This window comes from Camelus ferus, chromosome 21, assembly GCF_009834535.1.
Source record: "Camelus ferus isolate YT-003-E chromosome 21, BCGSAC_Cfer_1.0, whole genome shotgun sequence".
Classification (NCBI taxonomy): Eukaryota; Metazoa; Chordata; class Mammalia; order Artiodactyla; family Camelidae; genus Camelus; species Camelus ferus.
In genome coordinates, this window is record NC_045716.1 from 17,817,854 (window position 1) to 17,828,298 (window position 10,445).

The 10,445-nt window shown below is 54.9% G+C and overlaps 2 protein-coding genes and 2 non-coding genes across 4 annotated transcripts in view; all 4 read left to right on the forward strand.

Moving 5' to 3' along the window:
- The first annotated feature begins 393 nt into the window (after window positions 1–393).
- Window positions 394–464, forward strand: TRNAG-GCC. Its single transcript has one exon. It is a non-coding gene; the product is annotated as a tRNA-Gly (tRNA).
- Window positions 465–1,844: 1,380 nt separating this feature from the next.
- LOC116658818 lies at window positions 1,845–5,155 on the forward strand. Its single transcript, XM_032464756.1, has 3 exons — window positions 1,845–1,886; window positions 4,044–4,489; window positions 4,764–5,155. Exons 1-3 carry the CDS (start codon window positions 1,845–1,847, stop codon window positions 5,095–5,097), a joined length of 822 nt encoding a protein of 273 aa, XP_032320647.1. The 3' UTR covers window positions 5,098–5,155.
- An 836-nt stretch (window positions 5,156–5,991) lies between these two features.
- TRNAE-CUC lies at window positions 5,992–6,063 on the forward strand. The gene has a single exon. It is a non-coding gene; the product is annotated as a tRNA-Glu (tRNA).
- Window positions 6,064–7,838: 1,775 nt separating this feature from the next.
- Window positions 7,839–10,445, forward strand: part of LOC102507030 (proteasome subunit alpha type-1-like) — a 3,651-nt gene continuing 1,044 nt past the window's right edge. The window contains 1 exon segment of the mRNA XM_032464757.1: window positions 7,839–7,846. Within this exon segment, the coding sequence (XP_032320648.1) occupies window positions 7,839–7,846 (8 nt within the window).

Here is a 10,445-nt window from a genome sequence, read left to right on the forward strand (position 1 = left end):
ACTTTGGGCCAGGGCCGGCGGTCGCTGTGAGGAGCGTCGGAGCTCAGCCGCACCTGCCACGCGTCGCCTGCCCTGACTGGAATTCGGGCGCAGGCCAGGCTGGGTCCGGTTCCTGGCTTCCTCCGGCGACACTGACAGTCTGTCGGCGGCCCTGGACGGCAGATTCGGAAGCGCAGGTTGGGCCGAGTCCGCCTCCGTCCCTGCGTCCCTCCTTCCCTCCGACCGCGCCTCGCCCTGGGGGTCCTCCCCGTTCCCCCGGAGCCTCTTCTTCAGGTCACTCACCGCCTCCTGCTCACATGGAGCGGATGTCCATGGGCGAGCAGCGAACCACCAGTGTCTGGCGGTTGGCGGCGAGCGCCGCTGGGGCGGCGTCGGGCGGCGGCGGCCATCGGTGCATGGGTGGTTCAGTGGTAGAATTCTCGCCTGCCACGCGGGAGGCCCGGGTTCGATTCCCGGCCCATGCAGCGACCCAGTCCCCTTTTGGTCCCGCAGCCCACAGCGGAGCTAGGCTTCCCCTCTCCCACGCTCAAGGCACCTGTCCTACCACAGCATGCTCCCACCCGCAGCCCACCGCCACACCTTCCCTCTCCTGTCCTGCCCACGCCGGCGCCCCCTACCCTCCGTGGGACGAAAACCCCAACCCCGAGAGCCAAGCCTCCGTGACCTGACGCCTTGCGGGCTCAGCCACTCTCGCGCCCACACACCTTCCTTGTCCCTTTTCTCTTTCTTACCCTGATCCCGCTGGGGTCACACGGTGCACTGGAAGGAATACCCTACACTGGCACCCGCTCGCCCCACCTCTTCACGTTTCACCGCGCTTCCCCGCTCTCTGCCTCACTCTCCCCACACTCGGAAAGTTACACAGTGTTTGCTCAACCAGGAACCGAAAAGCTGCCGCCCCTGGGAGGGCTACATTGCACTCCCCAGGAGTGTCCCCAAAGCGTTATCCTGCATGAGGAATTCCAAAGAGGAATTCCACAATATCAGGGCAGAGTGCACTCTATGTTCACTTTACGTCCCTCAGCCGAAATATTTTTCGAACACCCGCCCGCTCCCCCACCACTAAAACCACCATCACCACCAACACCCCAACAACAAACACCACCCCCTCCCCTGAAGCCCTCCTCCCACCACTGGCACCCCACCTAGCGACACCACCCCCCAGCACCATCAAATCCTACTTTGTCAACGGTTCTGCCCTTGCGTGTGTCCGTTTGGCCTCTTTGTTTAATTTTTATTTTTTTTTGAATTTTCATTTTAATAGACGTATAGTTGATTTACAGTATTGTGTTATTTTCAGGGGTACAGTAAACTGATTATCTTTTCTATACATGTGTATGTATACGCATATAGATCGTTACTTTCCGTTACAGGTAATTACGAGACGTTGAATATACTTCTCGGTGCTGTACCGTAAATCCTGTTGTTCCTACCCGCTAACACCAGCTCCTAATTGATCCCTCGCCTACACGTTCCCCTTGGGTAACTGTAAGTTTGTTCTCTCTCTGTGTGAATCTGTTTCTGTTTTGCACAGAGGTTCACTTGTACTATTGTTTGGATTCCACATGTATGTATTTTTGTCCTTCTGTCTGACTTATTATACTAGGTTCGGTGCTCTCTAGGTCCATCCGTGTTGCTGCAAATGACAAGATCTCATGCTTTTTTATGGCTGAGTAATATTCCACGAGATTGATTTTAATACATTGAAAATCCCTCTCTCTCTTATCTATCTGTTTTTCTATCGATATCTATCGATCGATCTCTCTATCTATCTACTTATCTATATCTCATATTTCCTTAAGCCAATCATCCACGGATTGACACCTGAGATTTTTTCCCCTGTCATGGCTATGGCCCACGGTGCTGCTATGAACGTTGAGGTGTACGTATCTTTCCCAATTAGAGGTTTTGTGTTTTCCGCATACATACTCAGGATGGGGACGGCTGGATCATATGGTAACTCTCCATTGGTGCCTTCATTGTTGTTTTCGTTGTCGTTGAAGTGTAGTTGATTTCTAAGACCGTATTAGTTTCAAGTACACAGCAAAGTGATTCGGTTTAGAATGTATACTGTATTTACAGATTATTTTCCATTATAGGGTATTCCAGGACACTGAAGATCGTTCCCTGTGTTATTCAGCAAGTCCGTGTTGCTTCTCTATTTTGTACACAGTAGCGTGTATCTGTTAACCCCATACTCCTAACTGATCCCTCCACTCTTCCCTTTCCCCATGCGTACCCGTCACTTGGTTATCGATGTCTGCCGAGTGTGTTTCTGTTTTGTACATAGACAAGTGTATATTATGTTTTAGGTTCCACCTGGAAGTGGATATCATATAATGTTTATCTTGCTCTATAACTGCCTTACTTCACACAGTGTGATAGACTCTAGGTCCATTCATGTGGCTGCGAATGACACTATTTCATCCTCCTTTGGGGCTGTGTAATATGCTCTGGTAAGTTTCTACAGCACATCTTCTTAAGTCCACCGTCCACTCATGGGCCCTTGGGTTCATTCTGGGTCTCGGCTATTGCAAATAGTGCTGCTAGGAAGGTCCTGGAGGAGGGGGGCGGTGCATGTAACCTTTCGAAGTAGAGGTTTCATCTTTCCCACGTACGTACCCAGCAGTGGGGTTGCTGGATCATATGGTAGCTCTCCTTTGGTGCCTTCATTGTTGTTGTCGTTGAAGTGTAGTTGATTTCCAGTCCTGTATTAGGTCGGGTGTACAGCACAGTGGTTCGGTTTGTATGTATATTGTATTTTCAGATTAGTTTCCTTCATAGGGTATTCCAGGACATTGCAGATCGTTCCCTGTGTGATTCCGCAAGTCCGTGTTGCTTCTCTATTTTATACACAGTAGCGTGTATCTGTTAATCCCACACTCCTAACTGATCCCTCCAGCCTTCCCTTTCCCCTCGCATAACCGTCAGTTGGTTTTCGATGTCTGTGGAGTGTGTTTCTGTTTTGTCCATAGATTCATGTCTATTATGTTTTAGATTCCACCCGGAAGTGATATTATATAATATTTATCTTTCTCAGTCTGACTTACTTCACGTCCTTTGATGGACTCTAGGTCCATCCATGCGGCCTCAAATGACAATATTCCATCCTTCTTTATGGCTGAGTAATATTCTACGGTATATTTATGCAACGCATCTTTTTAGGTCCATCGTCCACTCATGGGCCCTTGGGTTCATCCCGGGTCTCAGCAATTGCAAATAGTGCTGCTAGGAATGTGGAGGAGGGGTGCGGTGCTTGTATCTGTTCGAAGCGGAGGTTTCATCTTTCCCACATCTATACCCTGCAGTGGGGTTGCTGGATCATATGGTAGCTCTCCTTTGTGGCCTCTTTACTTCTCGACTCCATCCTCACCTGCCACTCTCCCCAACCACATCCCCTAGGCTCCACACCCCGCCACACACACAGACACACAGACACACACACACACACACACACACACACACACACACACACACACACACACTCAGACTTGAGGCTTGACGGATTGAAAGTGTTTCCTGATGAGGTAATCTGTGTCTCTGGGGCTGTAGAATGCCCCACTCAATTCAGACCTCGCCTAGACCCTGTCCCCTACCCTTGTTTCTGTCCTTCCCTTGCCTGCTTCCTACCCTGCTGCCCCAGCCCCAGCCCCCTGGTTAGCCTGACCACCTCAAAGCACAGCCCACCTGTCTCGCCCTCTCACCCACCGCCCCGCTGGGGTCCTCTCCCACCATCGTCCTCGTACCACAGCCCACTCACCCCCCTGCTTGCTATCTGCCCTTCCTCGAAGACTCCAGGCTCGCTCCCCTCTACCCGCCACCAACCCCTAGTTCCCCAGCCCCTCTCTCACACATCCGGTGCAGAAGACTCACTTCCGCCACTCCTGGCCTCCCACGGGCTCCTCAGACCCACTCCTACTCCATGGCCACCCTCTTCCCTACATCGGACCCACCCGCACATCGCACGCAATTGGGGGGCCAAGGGCAATCGCGGGCCCAAGCTTCGGCAGAGCCCCTGCCTGAGTGGCCAACTACTCTCCTAGCCAGTTCCCCGCAAGCCCCACTCCTCTCCTTCGCACCTGCGCTCCACCCAGTGCCCTGGACTCGTCCTGCCACCTCCCAACCCGAGGCTCAAGGCCGGCCCTTCTCTATGGGGTCGTCTGGCTCTGTTCCCTAAGCCTCGTGGTGTGGCCCCCAACCACGGCGACAAACACCTTCACCCCGTACTCTCGCCCACCCACACTCACCCCGAACACACCCACAAGGGCGTTGACGAAAGCGCCTGCGGTGATGGGATGCACCCATATGCCGACAGGGGCTCCCTTCCACAGGGGAACCGGCTTGGTCTAAATCCAGCGACTATACTGCCACCGCCAAACGCTGCAGCTCATCGGCTGTCCACTCTGCCTCTGAAGGAAACAAGCTGTGAACCGCACACCAAACCCTTTGCTGACAGACGCGCCCAAGCCTGGCCTGAGAGGAGACCGAGGTCGGTGATTCACCATGGCCAGAATCCATAGGAGAAGGTGAAGACAGGCTGAAGAGAGGGATGGAGTCCATCCAATAATAGATAGTAACGTGGGAATGGGGAATATTAGAAGTCATAGCCAGGTGAGTGGTGCATGTGTGTGTGTGTGTGTGACTCTGGTGTGTGTGTATGTGTGTGTGTGTGTGCGCGCGCGTGTGCGTGTGTGTGTGTGTGTGTGTTTGCTGTTAGTGGAGGGGGAGGTATCGTCGGTAACGTTCTTGCCTCTCTGTGACAGGACTGAGAGTACCGGTAATGCAATCCGAATACCATGTTGGCTGGTAGTCCACCCTGCCACGCATCTGTCTCCACACCCTCCCACTTGCATAGCTAAAGTTTCCCGGGCGGCATCCGGTTTCTGCCTGCTTTCTCACCTCCACTGCCCTTTCGACCAACTACAAGCACGTGGCCAGGTTCCTTTTCACACCTCCGCCTCCCGGCAGCCTGTCTGCTCCCCTGCGCGGTTCAAGACCCCCGCGTCCTTGAAGGCCAACGACAGGCCCACGGGCTTCGAGGGCGGCCCAGGAGCTGGCACGCAGCAGGTAAGCCATCGGGACTGGTCGCTGGCTTGAAAGGAGACGTAAGGGACGGCCAGTCCCGGCAAGTGGCCCAACTTGGAGACGGAGGGCCCTCTCCCGCGCCTTCCGCTTTCCGTCGACGCGGCCACCAGTGATGCCGCCAACCACCACCACGGCCGCCGCCGCCACAACCTGCAGCGCCATCACCAGGAATCTATCCACCATGGCCACCAGCACCGTCACCAGCAGCACCAGCATCACAACAAGCACAAGCAAAAGCAACTCGCCCTGAACTCTGAAGAGGGGCGTGCAGCCGAGAGCCCGGCAGCAGCAAGGCAGCGACAGCGCGCCCCCCCAGACCCCACCCCAGATCGGTCGTGCCGGGGCTGAGGGCAGCTGGATAGGGATGAAGAGGCCTAGGAGTCCAGGTCGGCTGACTGTCGCGCCTGACGCAGCGCAGAGCTGCTGGCGGATGGGGCGTCCCTTCAGTGCTGCGCCCGGCCATCGCAAGGACAGCGTCATCCGCGGCGAGACTGCGATACGGTGAGCTCGGGGCCGGCGTGTTGGGGCTGCCCGGTCTGTGCAGGGATGGTGATATAGTGTTGAACATGGCTGCCTTCCAAGCAGTTGACCCGGGTTCGATTCCCGGCCAACGCAGCGGGCCCATCTTTTGCCGAGCTCCACGGCCGGCCCTCCCGCCCGGGGCCCGTGAGGGAGAGCCGGGAGCTGGGCGCAGAAAAGAGGGAGCTAGGTGGCCTGCGGCTTCTCGCGCGTGTGCGGGAAGGAGGCGCGCAGTGTTTTGAGGGTGCCAGCAAGCAGGAAGAACGCTAGGGCACGTGGCTTGCCAGGGGCGGAGGGCGGCTGGACGTGGAAAGGCCGGGCCTTGGCGCCAAGGCAGCGCCCAGTGGCTGGGTCGAGCAGAGGCAGGCCAGACGCGGAGCCCGACGCTCCCTGGTGGTCTAGTGGTTAGGATTCGGCGCTCTCACCGCCGCGGCCCGGGTTCGATTCCCGGTCAGGGAAGCATTTCTTCTTCCTCTCCGCCTACCAACCTCCCCAGCGCGTCCACAAACACTCCGCCCCCACCCCACCACCACCCCCCTTTTAGCCCACGCACCAAGCCAACTCGTCCGCTCCTTCTCCCCCGCCCCGTGACCTCAGCGCCCCGACAAGAGCCACCCGGTACCCTCCACCTGCAGCCCCAGGCCCTGGCGTGCAACCTCCACCCTCGTGCCCCGCCAAAACTTTCGGCCTCGCGCGCCCACCCACTCGAGGCCTTCGGCGACGACTCCTGCTCCGACGCTTGCCCCAGCCCCAAACACGACTGGCCGGCGCAGCCGTGGCCACGAGCGTGCTTGGACTCTCAAGCGGCACTGCTTCCGCCACCACAATCCTCGCGGCTGACAAGCCACCCTCTCTTCCCAGCTCAGGCGGTGGTGCTGCTGCTTGTGCTGGTGGTGCTGCTGGTGCTGCTGGTGACGGTGCTGGTGGCCGTGGTGGACAGGGTGCTGGCGATGGCGCTGCAGGTTGTGGCGGCGGCGGCGGTGGTGGTGGTTGGCGGCATCACTGGTGGCCGCGTCGACGGAAAGCGGAAGGCGCGGGAGAGGGCCCTCCGTCTCCAAGTTGGGCCACTTGCCGGGACTGGCCGTCCCTTACGTCTCCTTTCAAGCCAGCGACCAGTCCCGATGGCTTACCTGCTGCGTGCCAGCTCCTGGGCCGCCCTCGAAGCCCGTGGGCCTGTCGTTGGCCTTCAAGGACGCGGGGGTCTTGAACCGCGCAGGGGAGCAGACAGGCTGCCGGGAGGCGGAGGTGTGAAAAGGAACCTGGCCACGTGCTTGTAGTTGGTCGAAAGGGCAGTGGAGGTGAGAAAGCAGGCAGAAACCGGATGCCGCCCGGGAAACTTTAGCTATGCAAGTGGGAGGGTGTGGAGACAGATGCGTGGCAGGGTGGACTACCAGCCAACATGGTATTCGGATTGCATTACCGGTACTCTCAGTCCTGTCACAGAGAGGCAAGAACGTTACCGACGATACCTCCCCCTCCACTAACAGCAAACACACACACACACACACGCACACGCGCGCGCACACACACACACACATACACACACACCAGAGTCACACACACACACACACATGCACCACTCACCTGGCTATGACTTCTAATATTCCCCATTCCCACGTTACTATCTATTATTGGATGGACTCCATCCCTCTCTTCAGCCTGTCTTCACCTTCTCCTATGGATTCTGGCCATGGTGAATCACCGACCTCGGTCTCCTCTCAGGCCAGGCTTGGGCGCGTCTGTCAGCAAAGGGTTTGGTGTGCGGTTCACAGCTTGTTTCCTTCAGAGGCAGAGTGGACAGCCGATGAGCTGCAGCGTTTGGCGGTGGCAGTATAGTCGCTGGATTTAGACCAAGCCGGTTCCCCTGTGGAAGGGAGCCCCTGTCGGCATATGGGTGCATCCCATCACCGCAGGCGCTTTCGTCAACGCCCTTGTGGGTGTGTTCGGGGTGAGTGTGGGTGGGCGAGAGTACGGGGTGAAGGTGTTTGTCGCCGTGGTTGGGGGCCACACCACGAGGCTTAGGGAACAGAGCCAGACGACCCCATAGAGAAGGGCCGGCCTTGAGCCTCGGGTTGGGAGGTGGCAGGACGAGTCCAGGGCACTGGGTGGAGCGCAGGTGCGAAGGAGAGGAGTGGGGCTTGCGGGGAACTGGCTAGGAGAGTAGTTGGCCACTCAGGCAGGGGCTCTGCCGAAGCTTGGGCCCGCGATTGCCCTTGGCCCCCCAATTGCGTGCGATGTGCGGGTGGGTCCGATGTAGGGAAGAGGGTGGCCATGGAGTAGGAGTGGGTCTGAGGAGCCCGTGGGAGGCCAGGAGTGGCGGAAGTGAGTCTTCTGCACCGGATGTGTGAGAGAGGGGCTGGGGAACTAGGGGTTGGTGGCGGGTAGAGGGGAGCGAGCCTGGAGTCTTCGAGGAAGGGCAGATAGCAAGCAGGGGGGTGAGTGGGCTGTGGTACGAGGACGATGGTGGGAGAGGACCCCAGCGGGGCGGTGGGTGAGAGGGCGAGACAGGTGGGCTGTGCTTTGAGGTGGTCAGGCTAACCAGGGGGCTGGGGCTGGGGCAGCAGGGTAGGAAGCAGGCAAGGGAAGGACAGAAACAAGGGTAGGGGACAGGGTCTAGGCGAGGTCTGAATTGAGTGGGGCATTCTACAGCCCCAGAGACACAGATTACCTCATCAGGAAACACTTTCAATCCGTCAAGCCTCAAGTCTGAGTGTGTGTGTGTGTGTGTGTGTGTGTCTGTATGTGTGTGTGTGTGTGTGTGTGTGTGTGTCTGTGTGTCTGTGTGTGTGGCGGGGTGTGGAGCCTAGGGGATGTGGTTGGGGAGAGTGGCAGGTGAGGATGGAGTCGAGAAGTAAAGAGGCCACAAAGGAGAGCTACCATATGATCCAGCAACCCCACTGCAGGGTATAGATGTGGGAAAGATGAAACCTCCGCTTCGAACAGATACAAGCACCGCACCCCTCCTCCACATTCCTAGCAGCACTATTTGCAATTGCTGAGACCCGGGATGAACCCAAGGGCCCATGAGTGGACGATGGACCTAAAAAGATGCGTTGCATAAATATACCGTAGAATATTACTCAGCCATAAAGAAGGATGGAATATTGTCATTTGAGGCCGCATGGATGGACCTAGAGTCCATCAAAGGACGTGAAGTAAGTCAGACTGAGAAAGATAAATATTATATAATATCACTTCCGGGTGGAATCTAAAACATAATAGACATGAATCTATGGACAAAACAGAAACACACTCCACAGACATCGAAAACCAACTGACGGTTATGCGAGGGGAAAGGGAAGGCTGGAGGGATCAGTTAGGAGTGTGGGATTAACAGATACACGCTACTGTGTATAAAATAGAGAAGCAACACGGACTTGCGGAATCACACAGGGAACGATCTGCAATGTCCTGGAATACCCTATGAAGGAAACTAATCTGAAAATACAATATACATACAAACCGAACCACTGTGCTGTACGCCCGACCTAATACAGGACTGGAAATCAACTACACTTGAACGACAACAACAATGAAGGCACCAAAGGAGAGCTACCATATGATCCAGCAACCCCACTGCTGGGTACGTACGTGGGAAAGATGAAACCTCTACTTCGAAAGGTTACATGCACCGCCCCCCTCCTCCAGGACCTTCCTAGCAGCACTATTTGCAATAGCCGAGACCCAGAATGAACCCAAGGGCCCATGAGTGGACGGTGGACTTAAGAAGATGTGCTGTAGAAACTTACCAGAGCATATTACACAGCCCCAAAGGAGGATGAAATAGTGTCATTCGCAGCCACATGAATGGACCTAGAGTCTATCACACTGTGTGAAGTAAGGCAGTTATAGAGCAAGATAAACATTATATGATATCCACTTCCAGGTGGAACCTAAAACATAATATACACTTGTCTATGTACAAAACAGAAACACACTCGGCAGACATCGATAACCAAGTGACGGGTACGCATGGGGAAAGGGAAGAGTGGAGGGATCAGTTAGGAGTATGGGGTTAACAGATACACGCTACTGTGTACAAAATAGAGAAGCAACACGGACTTGCTGAATAACACAGGGAACGATCTTCAGTGTCCTGGAATACCCTATAATGGAAAATAATCTGTAAATACAGTATACATTCTAAACCGAATCACTTTGCTGTGTACTTGAAACTAATACGGTCTTAGAAATCAACTACACTTCAACGACAACGAAAACAACAATGAAGGCACCAATGGAGAGTTACCATATGATCCAGCCGTCCCCATCCTGAGTATGTATGCGGAAAACACAAAACCTCTAATTGGGAAAGATACGTACACCTCAACGTTCATAGCAGCACCGTGGGCCATAGCCATGACAGGGGAAAAAATCTCAGGTGTCAATCCGTGGATGATTGGCTTAAGGAAATATGAGATATAGATAAGTAGATAGATAGAGAGATCGATCGATAGATATCGATAGAAAAACAGATAGATAAGAGAGAGAGGGATTTTCAATGTATTAAAATCAATCTCGTGGAATATTACTCAGCCATAAAAAAGCATGAGATCTTGTCATTTGCAGCAACACGGATGGACCTAGAGAGCACCGAACCTAGTATAATAAGTCAGACAGAAGGACAAAAATACATACATGTGGAATCCAAACAATAGTACAAGTGAACCTCTGTGCAAAACAGAAACAGATTCACACAGAGAGAGAACAAACTTACAGTTACCCAAGGGGAACGTGTAGGCGAGGGATCAATTAGGAGCTGGTGTTAGCGGGTAGGAACAACAGGATTTACGGTACAGCACCGAGAAGTATATTCAACGTCTCGTAATTACCTGTACGGA